At 33.8% G+C, this 19011-nt stretch overlaps 1 protein-coding gene across 6 annotated transcripts in view; it reads left to right on the top strand.

The window, feature by feature from the left end:
- The window catches only part of UCHL5 (ubiquitin C-terminal hydrolase L5), a 50101-nt gene that overhangs the window by 19341 nt on the left and 11749 nt on the right, over positions 1 to 19011 (top strand). For 3 of the 6 annotated variants that reach the window (XR_010839334.1, XM_059041577.2, XM_067027548.1), the window contains exons 4-9: positions 4318 to 4443; positions 4526 to 4587; positions 4660 to 4790; positions 6183 to 6246; positions 13571 to 13673; positions 14524 to 14637. Coding sequence is in view for 4 of the 6 variants with exons in the window: in XM_059041577.2 (XP_058897560.1) it covers positions 4318 to 4443; positions 4526 to 4587; positions 4660 to 4790; positions 6183 to 6246; positions 13571 to 13673; positions 14524 to 14637 (600 nt within the window). In the remaining 2 variants the exon portion in view is untranslated. The remainder of the gene's footprint in view (positions 1 to 4317; positions 4444 to 4525; positions 4588 to 4659; positions 4791 to 6182; positions 6247 to 13570; positions 13674 to 14523; positions 14638 to 19011) is intronic. The other 3 variants (XR_010839336.1, XM_059041583.2, XM_067027550.1) reach the window with 1 other exon arrangement.

Below are 19011 nucleotides of genomic sequence, written 5' to 3' on the forward strand. Positions count from 1 at the left end.
ATTTATTTTTAGATATGCTTTTATTATCTTTAGTATGTTGCATAATTTTCTCTATAGAGGTTTTACATCTTTTATTAGATTTATCTTAATTCCTTGATCTCTTTGTTATAATTATAAATCATCTTTTCTTCAGTTACATTTTCTAGGTGTTTGTTGCTGGTATTAAAAAATGTAGTTCATTCTTATGTCTTAATATTATATTTAGCCATCTTGCTAACCTCTGTTATCTCTGTTATTTGTTGGTTTGGGGGGGTCCTATCTATATTACTATGTCAAACAAAGCAGTTTTATCTCCTCATTTTGAATCCTTATGTCTCTAATTTATTTTTCTTATCTTACTAACTGGTTAAGACCTACAGTAAAATCATTGTGATTTTAAAGGGAATGCTTTTGCCATTTCCCATTTCAGATTTTTTTTTTCTTAATGTTCAGGTAAGGACATTCTTTTAATAATTTAGCAAGTGTTATTATGGAAGGATTACATTTTTTCAAATGCTTTTCTGCATCTATTGAGATGATCATGTTTATTTTCCCTCTTAATAGGTTAATATGGTTAGTTATATTTATGAATTTTTCTAATATTAAATCATTCTTCCATATCTGATATAAGCCCAGATGGTCATTCTTCCATATCTGAGGTAAGCCCATTCAGGAATATTTGTTTAGAATTTTTTTTTTTAAATTTATTTATTTTGTGGTACGGGGGCCTCTCACTGTTGTGGCCTCTCCCATTGCGGAGCGCAGGCTCCGGACGCGCAGGCTCAGAGGCCATGGCTCACGGGCCCAGCCGCTCCGCGGCACGTGGGATCTTCCCGGACCGGGGCACGATCCCGCGTCCCCTGCATCGGCAGGCGGATTCTCAACCACTGCACCACCAGGGAAGCCCTAGAATTTTTATATCTATATTTATGAATGAAATGGCCTTAATTTTCCTGTCTTGTAATGGCTTTGACTAGTTTTAGTATTAGGGTTGTGCTGGCTTCATGAATTGAGTTGGAATTTCCTCTTTTTCTTATTGTCCTGAAGAATTTGGACAATTTAAACCATCTAAAATTTAGATGGTCTGTTTCTTCAAATTTTGATAGAATTGGCCTATAAAGCCATCTGTGCCTGGTCTTTGTGAGTATATTTTTAACTACCACTTCAATTTAATATTTAAAAGACTTATTTGGGCCACTTATTTTTTCTTGACTTAGTTCTGGTAAGATTTTTTTTTTTTTAATTTCTGCATTTTAGCTTAAATTTACAAAATTGTTTATTATATGGTTGTTATTACTATCCCCTTATTCTTTTTAATCTGATTTTACTTTTAGTTATATTCCTGACTCCTAGAATTCTGACTTGCATATTTGGGTGTTCCTGCTTTTATCTGCTCCATTAATCTATTGCCCTTTATTATTTCATACTAGCATTAGAGTAGCAACCCAGTGGATCTTGTTTGTTTTTAGCCACCTTCAATCTCTCCTGTAAATTGTCTTAAACTGAACCTTTCTGAATCACTGTATTTACTGTTATTTCCTATTAAAAATCTCTTACTCCTAGCGTGAACTCCTAATTGCTTAAAGGCACTGATTTACAAGCTAACCAATGATCCCATGCTCTGATTACAAGCATACTAATACATACCAATATGCTCATTGTCTCTTGAACATCTCGTCTTAATTTGTTCCTTGTTCGTCCCCTTCTCGTTGGGGACTATATATATAATTTATACTGCAATAATTTTTTGTGAAGAAGTTAAAATTCTCCCAATTGGATGTATATAAGGTGGTTTTTAAGTGTTTCACGAGGACAAGGACCGCATGTCCCTTGTTTACTGTGTGTTCAGCGTTTATCACAATGTCTAGCACACAGTGAGTGCTCTGTAATAAATATTTGAACAAATGAATGGCTGTGCACTTTTTAATGTCTTAAATTTTTTTGGGGGGGTAATTCTGTGCAGTATTCCCCCCTTACCTGCTGTTTTACTTTCCGTGGTTTCAGTCAACTCTGGCTGAAATATTAAATGGAAAATTCTAGAAATAAACCATAAGTTTTAAATTGTGTGCCGTTCTGAATAGTGTGATGAAATCTCATTCTGTCCTTCAGTGTCCCACGTGGGATGCATCCCTTTGTCCCTCATGTGTGTTACCAGCCTGTTAGTATAGGAGAAAACATGATATATATAGGGGTTGGTACTATCCATGTTTGAGGCATCCATTGGGGGTCTTGGAAGATATCCCCCAAGGATAAGGGGACCACTGTGCTATTTATAACATAACCACTTGGTGGCGCTTAACTCATTTAAAAACCTGAAGAGGTATGTTTACACTGATGCACACTGTAATGACTGCTCTTCAGACATATGCAAAATGAGCTGTAATAAATCGTGGACAGCGTAAATCCTTATGAACACCAGAAGAGAAGTATCAGTAGCCACGAGATTTTTTTCTTTTTTTCCTTTAAAAAGAAACAGGTTTATTGATATACAATTGGTACACAGAAAACTGCACGTTTAGTGTGTACAATTTGATGAGTTTGAAAAAAACATTCCTAAAGTGATAGGTTACAGACTTGAAGTCCTTAGATCATAGGAATGTTTGATAGTATTCTCTGCCATAGCCTCAGCATCTAGCCTAGCATTGGGTACATATTATATCTTTAATGTGTCATCATTTTGAAAGGATGTGTGAATGAGTATAAATTTTAACTTCTGCTAACTTTGCTTCTACCAACCCATCTCCAGATAATTTTGGCCCAAGATAAGGGAGCACTAAGTCTCGTTTTAGTTATTCTCGTTTTAGTTATCGACCTTTATGATGTCTCCTTTAATCTTGAAAAAATTTCATCCAGATTTACTAAAGAACTGTGACTCATATCAGAATACATATTAAAAGAAATCAGCAGCAATGTTAATTGGATTCTAGATCTCCTGTTACTTTTCCTTAATCGTCAATCATAAGATAGTTTTGAGTACAAAATACTGTAAGAGGAATTACAAGAATGTGGTGGTATCACTGTTTGAGAATTGGGAGTAAGACAGTGTTCTCTAATGGAGAAAGCAGCCTTATCAAGGAATTCCTCAAACATACTGCAGTCAAAAATGTAACTGGTGGGTACTCACAAGACTTCAAAAGTCTGACCAAAAAAAGTACAGGAGTATAAGAGTTAATGAGGGAAGATAATGGAAAAATTTCCTTTTGAAATCAGGCAAGATAGAAATAATTTACCAAATTGTAAGATCATAAGTGAATTAGCATTTTTGGAAAATGGTATTTAATTATAATATCGTAATGAAATATAGCAATAGGACTAAACTGTATTATAAAAAATCATTTGTCAAGTTTAATTTAACTCTACAGTTAACCTTGCTGGTGTTCAAAGTGATCATCTGAGGCTCTTTCCACCTCTGTGATCTCAGCCCTGTGTAGGTGCTGTAGAGAGTGTGGCAGAAGCCCTTGTCCATAAGTAGGTTATAATCTTGTTGGAGAGACCACATACGTGTACAGAGCCAGCCTCATGTTGTGGCTAAGTCCACAAAATTCTAGAAGCAGATCACCTGCCTCTTGCTTAGCTCTGTGCCCTTTGGGCAAGCTACTTAACCTCTTTGTGCCTCAGCTTCCACAAATGTAAAATGCGGATAATAATATTACTCCTTCTTCATAGGCTGTTGATTGACAGGATTAAAAGAATTAATACATGTGAAGTGCCTAGAAAATTACCCACACATACTAAATGCTATGTAAATGTTCTCTCCTCTCACTAGGATGTAAGGTCCACATAACTTGTTAAATAAACAGTTAATAGCTAGATGACAGCGCTGTAAAGACTGAATTGAAAAATATGTAGACAGTATATACATGTTTTTAGGAATTCAGATGAGGGAAGAAAGTAATATGGGTTGTTGGATAAGTTCTCTAAGAGCCACATCGGTGAGTTGGAGCTTGGGCTGGATACTGAAATATGGGTTAAATATTTATAGGTAGAAATGAGCATAGGAGGAAGTGAATAAGAGGGAAGGACAAGCTCTTTTGGTTTAATTAGTTATATGTTTTAGACCAGGAAAGATTGGTTTTGTTACCCTAACTGGATTGGTTTTCACTGATACTATGATTTCATTTAATTTATTCGATTTCCTAAAATCTTCAGCTCCAGAACGGCAGCAAATTCCTGAAAATAGATTAGATTGGAAATTGATCATGTTTATTATGTTTATGCTAAGACTATATGAAATAAAATTTGGAAACTATTTTTTTCATATTTTGGGGGTTATCGTCACCAGTTAAAAGCTGTTTTTTTTTAACAAATCGATAATATTTTTGCTTTCATATTTTATAGGTAATTAATAATGCTTGTGCTACTCAAGCCATAGTAAGTGTGTTATTGAACTGTACCCACCAAGATGTCCATTTAGGAGACACATTATCAGAGTTTAAAGAATTTTCACAAAGCTTTGATGCAGCTGTGAGTACAGTCGTATTATTCCTAAAATGCCCTGTTTGTGGTGGTTCTTATTTTAATAGGCTATTCTTAAAACTTATTTCAGATGAAAGGTTTGGCACTGAGTAACTCGGATGTGATTCGACAAGTACACAACAGTTTCGCCAGGTAAAGATACTTTATGTGAAATAAATACTGTCTCTGTTTTTTTGTCTCTTACTGTTTTTCTCTTCACTGTAGACAGCAAATGTTTGAATTTGATGCAAAGACATCAGCAAAAGAAGAAGATGCTTTTCACTTTGTCAGTTATGTTCCTGTTAATGGAAGACTGTATGAATTAGATGGATTAAGAGAAGGACCGATTGATTTAGGTAATGTGGTTACTATTACTGGTATTTCACTTTTGATAAGGAAAAAAAGATTGGGTGTTCACCTTTGGTTTAGCCCTTGTCCTGCTTAAGTTTAGAAAGGGGAGGTGACTGTGAGGTGTGATGCCGTGCAGGCTTTAAGCTTTTCAGTACTTTATGAAATTAAGTAACAGGTAGTTAGGACATGTTGACTACTGTAGTTGCATTGGGACCTTTAGTTTTTTTCCTACAAGAAAAGTTTTTTTAACCCATAGATTACATAATTTATTTTTAATTTTTCAGTTAACTTTTAAAAACTACTTTTTTAATGTATCTAGTGCATTAATGTGCTGTCCTTTGTGCCAAAGGGTGGATTTGTCCTGATCCCACCCCACCTCCTACCTTGAGCTAATGATAAATGGTTATTGAGGTTGAGGTGGTTCTGATCTAGTAATGAACTAATAGACCCACAGAAGAATTTTAACTCCTTATTTTCACCTCATTAAGTTTTCTTTTTCTTTTTTTTAAAATTAGGTTTAAGTGCAGTGTAACCTGTTTTAATGGAATCTAATGTTATCTGCTGTCCATAAAACTTTATACTTTTGGATTAAAAAAAAATTAACACTTTCATTTTGCTTGCTGTTCTTATTGACCATGCCCATGTCTAGAACTACTACTTCATCTAATGCAGATTTATATGTTTAAAAATATTTATTTTTCTAAGTTTCTTAAAGAAAATTAATAGAATGTTCTTTTAATTCTGTAGAAGCTGATTTTCTCTGGTTTGGGTGTTGATCTGATCGCTGCGTTTTTTTCTCTTGGCTTCTTTCTGGTCAGCCGTTCCCTATTCATTAGATCCATGAGATATAAAGGAAGTAAAATATAAAACAGAACAGCCAGTTTTGCTATACAACTGGTGGCTATACTAAAATTTAGGTTAAAAAGAGGATTAAAAAACTGGGTAAAATTGGTTTTGCATTGTGTATGGATTTCATTTTTTTTTTTTTTCTGTAGTTATGATGGTGGGGAGTCAGAAAAGGATTGAATCCTTATTTTGTCACTAGTATGTGAGCTGGTTTTTCTTAGCCCTCTGTCTCATCTGTAAAAAGAAGGTAGTTATCCTTATCTCACAGAGTCGTGAGTTTTAATGAAATAATTCCCTAGTCATTATTTTCTCAAACATTTGTTTAGCACCGCTAAGTGACACAACAATGTGGAAATACAAATTATGATAATACTCTTTCTCCTTACCATTACTAAGAAAGTAAGAGTTGGAACTTAACATAGTTATGTTAAAAGGTTTTTTACTATCCTGAATTTGTCAAAATATTAATAAAAAGATATTTTGGACCAAACTTTTGAAATAATATTAATGTTGATTTTATTTGACATAAATGCTTTTACATTTCTTCCTAGGTGCATGCAATCAAGATGATTGGATCAGCGCAGTGAGACCAGTCATAGAAAAAAGGATACAAAAGTAAATGCTCAGCTAATCTTAGTGGCATAACTAATGTTCTCGTTTTTAAACCTTTATTTTATCATTATTTTAGCAATACTTATTGAACATCTACTTTTGATTGGATTAATGTGTTCAGGAAATCTATTCGGAAAATCTCTAAATTCTACATCGTAGTAAGTCATCTTGTCTTCATAGAAGTTAAACATGCACATTTCCATTAAGTTAGATATTGTGTACAGTTATTTTGTAGAGTTTTGTTTTTAGGAGTATCTGTCTTTTTTATTAAATTAAACTTTTTATTTCAAGATAATTATATATTCACATTAAGTTATACAAATAATACAGAGAGCTCCTGTGTACCCTTTACCCTGCAGGAGTAGCATCTTGTAAAACTATGGTACAATGTCACAGCCAGCTATTGATGTTGATATAGTCAAGCTACAGAATAATTCCATCACCACAGTGGTTCTTCATGTTGCCCTTTTATAGCTACAGCCACTGCCCCCAACCCCACCCTCCCCCATCCTTAATCTCTAGTTCTATAATTTTTGTTATTTAAAGAATGTTATATAAATGGAATCATATAATATGTAACCTTTTTGGATTGGCTTTTTTCACTCAGCATAATTCTCCGGAGATTCATCCAGGTTGTTAAGTATATCGATAGTACATTCTTTTCTATAGATGAGTAGTAGTCTATGGTAGAGATATTCCATTTTCTTGCCCATTCACCCATTGAAGGACATCTGGATTGTTTCCTGTTTTTAGCTGTTATGAATAAAGCTGCAGTAAACATTTGTGTACATATTTTTGTGTGTACATAAGTTTTCATTTCTCTGGAATAAATACCTAGTTGTATGGTAAATACATGTTTAATTTTTTAAGAAATTGACAAACTCTTCCAGAGTAGCTGTACTATTTTATTTTACATTTCCACCAGCAGTGTAGTATGAGTGATCCAGTTTCTCCACATGCTAGCTAGCATTTTGTCAAATTTTTTTATCTTAGCCATTTTGACAGGTGGATAGTGATATTTCATTGTGGTTTTAATCTTCATTTCCCTAGTGACTAATGTTGAAAATCATGCCTTTTGTTTATTTTGTAATTGGATTGGTTTTTTGACTCTTGAGCCTTGAAGTTCTTTACATACTCTAGCTATCACTAGTCCTTTGTCAGCCACGTTGCCTGAAAATATTCTCTCCCAGTCTATAGCCCATCCTCTCCTCCTCTGAACATGGTTTTTCACAGAGCAAAAGTTCTTAATTCCAGTGAAGTCCAATTTGTCAGTCTTTCCCACTGTGAATTGTATTTTTGTTGTCCAATCTAAGAATTCTTTGCCTAGCCCTAGATCCCAAAGATTTTCTCCTTTTTTTTCTAAAAGGTTTATATAACATTTTACATATAAGTTTATGATCTATTTTGAGTTAATTTTTGTGTGGTGTGAATTTAAGTCAAGGTTCATTTTATCTTCCTCTGTTTGTCCAGTTGGTCTAGCACCGTTTGTTAAAAAGGCTATCCTTCCTCGTCTGAACCTGCTGCTGCACCCTTGTAAAACAAATCCAGTGGGGCATATTTGTGTGGGTCTATTTCTGGTTCACTGTTCTGTTCCATTGATCTATTTGTCTGCTGTCTGCAAGTACTACAGAGTCTTGATGACTGTGGCTATATTGTAAGTTTTGAAATCAGGTAGACTGATGCCCCCAAATTTATTCTTTTTCTTCAGAATTGTTTTAGCTGTTATAGACACTCTGCCCTTCATGTAAATTTTAGTATAATCTTGTATCTACAAAAATTCTTGTTGGGGTTTTGATGGGAATTGTGTCAAACATCAATTTTAGGAGAATTGGCATTTTTACTATATTGGTTTTTCCAATCCATGAACATGGTATGTCTATCCATTTAATTGGATCTTCTTTAATTTCTTTCATCAGCATTTTGTAGTTTTCCTCATGCTAGTTCCATACGTATTTTGTCAGATTTATACCCAAGCACTTCATATTCTTTTGAGTGATTACAAATGATACTGTATTTTCATTTTTGTTCCATGTGATCATTGTTAGTGTGTAGAAATAAAGTTGATTTTTTTCTTTCTTTGTCTTATATCCTTCAACCTTGCTAAACTCACCTACCAGCTTTAAAAGTTTTGTGAATTCCTTGACATTTCCTACATATTGATAGATGATCATGTCATTTGCAAATAGGCACAGTTTTGAATTTGGCTATTTCTAACTTAAGTTTTATCAGTTTTTCCGTTACATATTCTGCAGGTCTCTTGTTTGTTGAATAAACATTTATGATCACTATTTCTTCTTAGTGGATTGACCTTTTTATCATTATGCAATATTTCTCTCTAGTAATTTTCTTTGCTCTGAAGTTTACTTTATCTCACAGTAATATAGCCACTTCTGCTTTGTCTTGATTCATATATGCATGATATATTTTTTCCATCCTTTTACTTTCAACCTACCTATGTCATTTTATTTGAAGTGAATTTCATATAGACAGCATATATTGAATCATATTTTTTAGTCCACTCTGCCATTTTCTGTCTTACTTGGTGGATTGAGACCATTTACATCGAATGTAATGGATTTATAAAATTACGTATAAAATGAAATGTATACTTAATATGTAATTATTAATGTCTTACGGTTTAAATCTGCCATTTAAATTTTTTCTCTTCTGTTGTTTTGTTTGTTTCTGTTTTCCTTTTCCTGCTTTTCTGTGAGTTACTCAGACATCTATAGTGGTTTTGAGTTTATTTCCTTGTATGGCTTTTCTAATGGTTTCTCTAACTTATCCCAATCTACTGGTGTTAACATTTTACCAGTTTGAGTGAAGTGTAGAAATCTTACCTTCCTTTATGTACTTTTACTGTCCATTGTTATAATTGTCTTAAATAATTCCTCTACATACATTTAGGACTCCATCAGACAGTATTATAATTTTTGTTTTAACCATGAAGCATAATTTTAAAAATTTAAGAGAAGGAAAATGTATTTACCCATATTTTTACTTTTTCCATTGTTCTTTCTTTTTCATGTTCCAGAACTCAATTCTTTTATCATTTCCTGTCTGTTTAGAAAACTTCATTTAGCCATTCCTTTAGGGTAGTTCTGCTGTCAACAGAGTCCTAGTTTTTCTTCATCTAAGAATGTCTTGATTTCCCTTTTATTTCTGAAGGTTATTTTCACTGTGTATAGAATTCCGGGTTGATAGTCTTTTCTTTTAGCACCTGAAAATTGTTATGTCATTCCCTTCTGGCCTCCATGGTTTCTACTGATAAATCCACTGTTGTTCAAACAGTTTTTGCCGTATAGATACGGTGGTGTTTCTCCTGTTGTTGGTCTCAAATTCTTTTTTTGGGGGGTTTGTTTTTAGTTTTCATATATTTGAGTATGATGTGTCTTGGTGTGGTTTTCTGTGCATTTATTCTATTTGGATTTTGCTCAGCTTCTTGAATCTGTGCATTTATGTCTTGTCAAATATGGGAAGTTTTTAGCCATTATAACTTGGAGAACTTTTTCAATCTCACCCTCTTTCTCACCTCTTCCAGGACTCCAATGACACAAATGTCTCCTGCTTTAGTCCCCCAGGTCCCTGGGGCTCTCTTTATTTTTCTTAGTCTGTTTTCTTTGTTCAGTTGGGTAATTTCTGTTGTTCTACTTTTCAGTTCACTGATTCTTTCCTCTGTCTCCTCTGTTCTGCTGTTGAACTCACCCACTGAGCTTTTTTATCGTTTTATATTTCAGTTGTAAAATTTCCATTTGTTTCTTCTTTATATCTTCTATTTCTTTGCTGAGACTTTCTATTTTTTGTTTCCAGTGTGTTCATAATTGTTCATTGGATCTGCTGTCAACAGAGTCCTAGCCCAGGACATATGCAGCAGAATGATATGATATGCAGCAGAATGATAATCCAGAGACTTCACCAGTGTCATTCTTGGGTCCTGGTTCCCTAGCATGTCTGCCTTCTTTTCACTTCAGAATTTAAATTAAAAAAATTTTTTTCATTAAAAAAAAAAATGTCTAGATAGGGAAATCGAAGTCCCATAAGTAGAGTTTTTAAAACAGCATTTTTACATAGTTCAGAGTGCTATAGTTATACTGGGCCATATTCTTTCCAGTGAATAGAACTATTTATGAGAAGCTCTTGCAGGTGAACTAATACAAAAACAGGCTTACATTTTCTACATGTTTTCATCTGGTTAAGTGCCATTTACATAATGTTATGGATAATCTTTCCAATGTCAATCCTTACCATAAACAAGCTTATACTATAAGATGTTTCATTGGTATCAGAGTAGTGAAAATAAAACAGTATTCAGAAATTTTACAAGAGATTATTTATAACATATTACATAAATATTTATATATTTATATATGATAAAAGTACAAGTGAAATGTAAAACATATATTAGTTAAGAATAGAAACAAAATCATGATTTGGAAAAAATTATATAGTAAGGAATATAGTTAATACCATCAAGATGCCAGTAAAATTAATCCAACAAATGTGAGGTCTTAGTTTAATTTTTTTTTCTAATTGAGATAAAAGGTAATTGATAGTTACCATATTTTTTGTGAAAGTATGAGAACTGATGAAAACACATTATTTCAAATGTCTAGGAGGTACTAAAACATTTAATAATATATTTGTGATTGATGAAATTTAGCTGATTTTTTCCTTTCATATATGAAAGCTTATTTGTCTATAGACAAAAGTATTAATAAATAAATTTATATTGAAGTATAGTTGACTTCCAATACTGTATTTCAGGTGTACAACATATATTTATAGATTATGCATCATACAAAGTTATAACAATATTATTGACTATATTCCTTGTGCTAAATGTTACATCCCTGTTTATTTATTTTATAAATGGTAGTTTATACCTCCTAATCCCCTTCACCTATTTCACCTACCTTGCCAATTCCCCACTCAACTACTAGTTTGTTCTCTATATCTGAATTTGTTTGAGTTTGTTTCTGTTTTGTTATATTTATTTCATTTTTTATAGTGAAATCATGTAATATTTGTTTTTCTCTGTCTTACTTATTTCTCTTAGCATAATACCCTCTAGGTTCATCCATGTTGTTGCAGATGGCAAGATTTTCTTCTTTTATATGGCTAAGTAATATTCCACTGTGTGTGTGTATAAAACATCTTTTTTATCCATTCATCAGTCAATGGACACTTAGGTTGCTTTCATATCTTGGCTATTGTAAATAATGCTGCTATGAACATTGGGGTACGTATATCTTTTCAAATTAGTGTTTTTGTTTTCTTTGGAAAAATACCTGGAAGTGAAATTGCTGGATTATGAGCTCTTTATATATTTTGGATATTAACCCGTTATCAGATATATCATTAGCAAATATCTTCTCCCATTCAGTAGGCAGCCTTTTCATTTTGTTGGTGCTTTCCTTTGCTGTGCAAAAGCTTTTTAGTTTGATGTAGTCCATTTCTTTATTTTTTATTTTGTTTCCCTTGCTCGAGGGAACAGATCCAAAAATTATTGCTAAAACCAATGTGAAAGAGCTACTGCCTATGTTTCTTCTAGGAGTTTTATGGTTTCAGGTCTAACATTTTAGTCTGTAATCCATTTTGAGTTTATTTTTCTATATGGTGTGAGAAAATGGTTTAGTTTCATCCTTTTACATGTAGCTGTCCAGTTTTGCCAACAACACTTATTGAAGAGACTTTTTCCCCATTATATATATTCTTGCCTCCTTTGTTGTAGATTAATTGACTGTGTGTTTTGTGGGTTGATTTCTGGACTCTATTCTGTTCCACTGATCTATATGTGTGTTTTTGTGCCAGTACCATACTGTTTTGATTATTTTGGCTTTATAGTATAGTTTGAAGTCAGGGAGCATGATACCTTCACCTTTTTCTTTCCCAAGATTGCTTTAGCTATTTGGGGTCATTTGTGGTTTCATACAAATTTTAGGAGTATTTGTTCTAGTTCTGTGAAAATAGGGATTATTGAATCTGTAGGTTGCTTTGGGTGGTATGGACATTTTAACAGTATTAATTCTTCCAGTCCATGAGCATGGTATATCTTTCTATTTGTGTTATCTTCAGTTTCTTTCATCAATATCTTACAGTTTTCAGAGTACAGGTCTTTCGTATCCTTGTTTAATATTTTAATAGTTCATTATTAGTGTACAGAAATGCAACAGATTTCTGTGTTTTGATTTTGTATGCTATAACTTTAGTGAATTCATTTATTCTAATAGTTTTTTGGTAGAATTTTTAAGATTTTTTTGTATTTAATATTATGTCATCTGCAAATGAGTTTTACTTTTTCCCTTCCAATTTGGATGCCTTTTATTTCTTTTATTTTTTTTGTATGATTACTGTGACTAGGACTTCTAATACCATGTTGAATAAAAGTGGTGAGAGTGAGCATCCTTGTCTTGTTACTGATCTTAGAGGAAAAGCTTTTAGCTTTTCACTGTTGAGTATGATGTTAGCTGTGGGTTTGGCTTAAATGACCCTTATTATGTTGAGATTGTTCTGTCTGTACCAAGTTTGTTAAGTCTTTATCGTGAATGGATGTTGAATTTTGTCAAATACTTTTTCTGCCTCTATTAAGATGATCATGTGATTTCTGTCCATTGTTTTGTTGATGTAGTTATAATGTTGATTTGTGTATACTGAACCATCTTTGCATCCCTGGAATAAATCCCACTTGATCATTATGTGCAATCCTTTTAATGTATTGTTGAATTCTGTTTGCTAATATTTTATTGGGGATTTTTGCGTCTGTATTCATCAGGGATATTGGTCTGTAATTTTCTTTTTCTGTAGTGTCTTTGGTTTTTGTATCAGGGTAATGCTGGACTCATGGAATGAGTTTGGAAGTATTCCCCCCTCTTCAGTTTTTTGGAATAGTTTGAGAAATAAACACATTAACTCCTCTTTAAATGTTTGATAGAATTCCCCTGTGCAGTCCTCTGGTCCTGGAGTTTTGGTTGTTGGGATTTTTTTGTTTACTGATTCAATTACATTACTAATAATCAGTCTGTTCAGTTTTTCTGTTTCTTCCTGATTCAGTCTTGGAAGATTGTTTCTAGGAAATTATCCATTTCTTCTAGGTTGCTCAATTTGTTGGTGTATCATTTTTCATAGTATTCTTTTATGATTGTATTTTTGTGATACTCGTTGTAACTTCTCCTCTTTATGAAAGATTTTTTTAAATGTCAGTTTTTATGGTTGGCCAATCGGTAGATCTGTGTTTACTCCAGAGAATAAGGGGGTAATCACAATAGATTATCTTAATTGTAATAGTGTTACATTTCTTTACTACATTATAACTTTAATTTTTTTTTAGGTACAGTGAAGGTGAAATTCGATTTAACTTAATGGCCATTGTGTCTGACAGAAAAATGATATATGAACAGAAGATAGCAGAGTTACAAAGACAACTTGCCGAGGTTTGTGGCCATGTTTTTATGTGCAAACTTCTAGCTTAGTTATTCTCTCAGGGAAACTCTTTATTTTCTTCTTTCCTTTTTTTCCTTCTTCCTTCTTTCTTTGTCTGAAATATAGATTTAATCAAGTATCCTGAGTGGTGATTAAGAGAATATACTCTGGAGTCAGGCTTCTTAGATCCAGCTCCTGCCTTTGCCACTTAGTGGAAGTATGATTTTGAGTGTATTTTGTTGTGCCTTAGTTTCTTCATGTGAAGTAGGGATAATAGTATTTATCTTAAAAGGTGGTTGTGAAGAATAACTGAGATAACGTATATATAAAGCATTTAAAAAGTGACTGACAAATAGAATGTGCTAAATAAGTGTTAAAAATTTACTGTAATTTCATTATATAATTAAGCAAGTTAGAATATATTTCTTACAGAATTAATTGGGCACATAGATTCACATGTAATCTTTACTATTCCTTATGATGATTATCTTTCTAGTAAATATGATTGGAGAAGAGAATTAGTAATAGACAAAGACTTTCTTTTTACATTTCTTTGATCACATTTTTATGAGTATATTTAAGCAGATTTACTTGATAGCTCAATAGCAGATTATAGCAATTCAGTTTGCTACAGCATAGATTGTTTTTCGATAAAAATTCATATGTATTGTTGTAGAACATAGCAAATTGGAAGATACTACTTAGCTTTTATCCTTTAATATTGCAGTTAGTAAGCTGGTATTCCATCACCAATATTAAGAATAAAATTTGAAAGTGATTGTACTATGTTTATCATTTAAAAGTAGTTTAGACTTAAGCATCAGTCATTAGGGTGTGCTGTTTCTTTTTCTTTCCCCTAAGGAGGAACCCATGGATACAGATCAGGGTAATAACATGTTAAGTGCTATTCAGTCAGAGGTTGCCAAAAATCAGATGCTTATTGAAGAAGAAGTACAGAAATTAAAAAGATATAAGGTATGTACTTTTTATTTGTTCCTTTAATGTTTTAGTATAGAGTGGTATATTTTGACATGAAGGTGTGTTGAAAGCTTGATTGTTTTTTCCCCATCATTTACACTTTTTCAGAATAATGTGTTGATTCCCTGGCATCCTACAAAGGTAACTAGTGGGATTTCTTTCCTTTTTTTTTCTTTTTTTCAAGTATTATTACAAACAGATATTTAACATATTTGATGCTAAAGTTCACTGCAGTTATTATTAATGCGCAAATTATCCCATCTTTAGCCATTGGAAGCCACTTCAGGCTGTCTCCTAAGTCCTTTTGATGTGACTCTCTTCATCTTTGACAGCTTCCTTGCTTTCTAGTATGACAAGATGTTTCAGACTCATCTTGTACATTTCCTGCTTCAGACTTGGAATCGGCCATTTTTTTCAAGAAGTCCTGAGTGCTTTTAGTGAGAAATGATGTTTAGAAACCATTATCTGGTTGCTCAGGGTGCTTAGTCATACTGATTCTTCATTACTTCTAGGACTTTTCAGAGCTAAGAAATACGTTTTTATTTGTTTCTTCTTTTATTTTTGAAGAGAAAACACAACATGAATTCATATTAATACTCAAATTTAGGATTAAAGGGCTTTATATTTGAAGTTAAGCATTTGTATCTTTTCAGCTGAAAGTCTTGGTTTCTATCAACATTAACATAACTACCTATTTGATTTATGTTGTCTATCTGTATTTGTATGTATATATAAAAAAGTTCAGAATTACAGTGCCAGTAGTGTTAATAACAACTGAGAAGTTTTTTCTGTAGTGAATTTTTTCATTAGGATATATTTCATTTTGGATATGCAATCAAATTAGCATATTTTAAAATTCATCTGAAAAAATTTTCTCTTGGTGTCATCCTATCACCAATTTAATACAAAGTTGGATTCGTTTTTTAAATTTTGCTTTCCACTTTTTTTAGGGTTTTACATTTTAAAAATTTATTTTAATTATGTCAAACATTATATAATTCAGAGTAAAATATTAAGCAAGGCTGTCTTTAATAATGTCATTCTCCTTCACTTGCAGTCTGTCTGATAAGCTTTTTTTTTAAAACATCTTTATTGGAGTATAATTGCTTTGCAATGGTATGTTAGTTTCTGCTTTATAACAAAGTGAATCAGTTATACATATACGTATATCCCCATATCTCTTCCCTCTTGCATCTCGCTCTCTCCCACCCTCCCTACCCCACCCCTCTAGGTGGTCAAAAAGCACTGAGCTGATCTCTCAGTGCTATGCGGCTGCTTCCCACTAGCTATTTGTTTTACGTTTGGTAGTGTATATATGTCCATGCCACTCTCTCACTTTGTCTCAGCTTACCCTTCCCCCTCCCCATATCCTCAAGTCCATTTTATAGTAGGTCTGTGTCTTTATTCCCATCTTGCCCATAGGTTCTTCATGACCTTTCTTTTTTTTTTTTTTTAGATTCCTTATATATGTGTTAGCATACGGTATTTGTTTTTCTCTTTCTTACTTCACTCTGTATGACAGACTCGAGGTCCATCCACCTCACTACAAATAACTCAATTTCGTTTCTTTTTAGGGCTGAGTAATATTCCATTGTATATATGTATGCCACATCTTCTTTATCCATTCATCTGCTGATGGACACTTAGGTTGCTTCCATGTCCTGGCTATTGTAAATAGAGCTGCAATGAACATTTGGGTACATGACTCCTTTTGAATTATGGTTTTCTAAGGGTATATGCCCAGTAGTGGAATTGCTGGGTCGTATGGTAGTTCTATTTTTAGTTTTTTAAGGAACCTCCATACTGTTCTCCATAGTGGCTGTATCAGTTTACATTCCCACCAACAGTGCAAGAGGGTTCCCTTTTCTCTACACTCTCTCCAGCATTTATTGTTTGTAAATTTTTTGATGATGGCCATTCTGACCAGTGTGAGATGATATCTCATTGTAGTTTTTATTCGCATTTCTCTAATGATTAATGATGTTGAGCATTCTTTCATATGTTTGTTGGCAATCTGTATATCTTCTTTGGAGAAATGACTTTTTAGGTCTTTTGCCCATTTTTTGATTGCATTGTTTGTTTTTTTGATATTGAGCTGCATGAGCTGCTTGTACATTTTGGAGATTAATCCTTTGTCGGTTGCCTCATTTGCAAATATTTTCTCCCATTCTGAGGGTTGTCTTTTCGTCTTGTTTATGGTTTCCTTTGCTCTGCAAAAGCTTTTAAGTTTCATTAGGTCCGATTTGTTTATTTTTGTTTTTATTTCCATTTTTCTAGGAGGTGGGTCAAAAAGGATCTTGCTGTGATTTATGTCATAGAGTGTTCTGCCTATGTTTTCCTCTAAGAGTTTGATAGTGTCTGGCCTTACATTTAGGTCTTTAACCCATTTTGAGTTTATTTTTGTGTATGGCGTTAGGGAGTGTTCTAATTTCATACTTTTACATGTAGCTGTCCAGTTTTCCCAGCACCCCTTATTGAAGAGGCTGTCTTTTCTCCACTGTATATTCTTGCCTCTTTTATCAAAGATAAGGTGACAATATGAGCGTGGGTTTATCTCTGGGCTTTCTATTCCTGTTCCATTGATCCATATTTCTGTTTTTGTGCCAGTACCATACTGTCTTGATTACTGTAGCATTGTAGTATTGTCTGAAGTCAGGGAGCCTGATTCCTCCAGCTCCGTTTCTCTTTCTCAAGATTGCTTTGGCTATTCGGGGTCTTTTGTGTTTCCATAAAAATTGTGAAATATTTTGTTCTAGTTCTGTAAAAAATGCCATTGGTAGTTTGATAGGGATTGCATTGAATCTGTAGATTGCTTTGGGGAGTTTAGTCATTTTCACAGTGTTGATTCTACCAATCCAAGAACATGGCATATCTCTCCATCTATTTGCATCATCCTTAATTTCTTCCATCAGTGTCTTGTAATTTTCTGCATACAGGTCTTTTGTCTCCTTAGGTAGGTTTATTCCTAGGTATTTTATTCTTTTTGTTGCAGTGGTAAATGGGAGTGTTTCCATAATTTCTCTTTCAGATTTTTCATCATTAGTGTATAAGAATGCCAGAGATTTCTGTGCATTAATTTTGTATCCTGCTACTTTACCAAATTCATTGATTAGCTCTAGTAGTTTTCTGGTGGCATCCTTAGGATTCTCTATGTATAGTATCATGTCATCCAGAAATAGTGACAGCTTTATTCTTTTCTGATTTGGATTCCTTTTATTTCTTTTTCTTCTCTGATTGCTGTGGCTAGAACTTCCAAAACTATGTTGAATAAGAGTGGTGAGGGGCTTCCCTGGTGGCGCAGTGGTTGAGAGTCCGCCTGCCGATGCAGGGGACACGGGTTCGTGCCCCGGTCTGGGAAGATCCCACATGCCGCGGAGCGGCTGGGCCCGTGAGCCATGGCCGCTGAGCCTGCGCGTCCGGAGCCTGCGCTCCGCAACGGGAGAGGCCACAACGGTGAGAGGCCCGTGTACCGCAAAAAAAAAAAAAAAAAAAAAAAAAAAAGAGTGGTGAGAGTGGGCAACCTTGTCTTGTTCCTGATCTTAGTGGAAATGGTTTCAGTTTTTCACCATTGAGAATGATGCTGGCTGTGGGTTTATTGTATATGGCCTTTATTGTGTTGAGGAAAGTTCCCTCTATGCCTACTTTCTGCAGGGTTTTTATCATAAATAGGTGTTGAATTTTGTTGAAAGCTTTCTCTGCATCTGTTGAGATGATCATATGGTTTTCCTCCTTCAGTTTGTTGATATGGTGTATCACATTGATTGATTTGCATATATTGAAGAATCCTTGCATTTCTGGGATAAACTCCATTGATCATGGTGTATGATCTGTTTAATGTGCTGTTGGATTCTGTTTGCTAGTATTTTGTTGAGGATTTTCACATCTATGTTCATCAGTGATATTGGCCTGTCGTTTTCTTTCTTTGTGACATCTTTGTCTGGTTTTGGTATCAGGGTGATGGTGGCCTCGTACAATGAGTTTGGGAGTGTTCCTCCCTCTGCTATCTTTTGGAAGAGTTTGAGAAGGATAGGTGTTAGCTCTTCTCTAAATGTTTGATAGACTTCACGAGTGAAGCCATCTGGTCCTGGGCTTTTGTTTGTTGGAAGATTTTTAATCACAGTTTCAATTTCAGTGCTTGTGATTGGTCTGTTCATATTTTCTATTTCTTCCTGGTTCAGTCTTGGCAGGTTGTGCATTTCTAAGAATTTGTCCATTTCTTCCAGGTTGTCCATTTTATTGGCATAGAGTTGCTTGTAGTAATCTCTCATGATCCTTTGTAGTTCTGCAGTGTCAGTTGTTACTTCTCTTTTTTCATTGCTAATTCTGTTGATTTGAGTCTTCTCCCTTTTTTTCTTGATGAGTCTGGCTAAT

Source organism: Kogia breviceps, chromosome 1 (genome assembly GCF_026419965.1).
Source record: "Kogia breviceps isolate mKogBre1 chromosome 1, mKogBre1 haplotype 1, whole genome shotgun sequence".
NCBI classification, from domain to species: Eukaryota; Metazoa; Chordata; class Mammalia; order Artiodactyla; family Physeteridae; genus Kogia; species Kogia breviceps.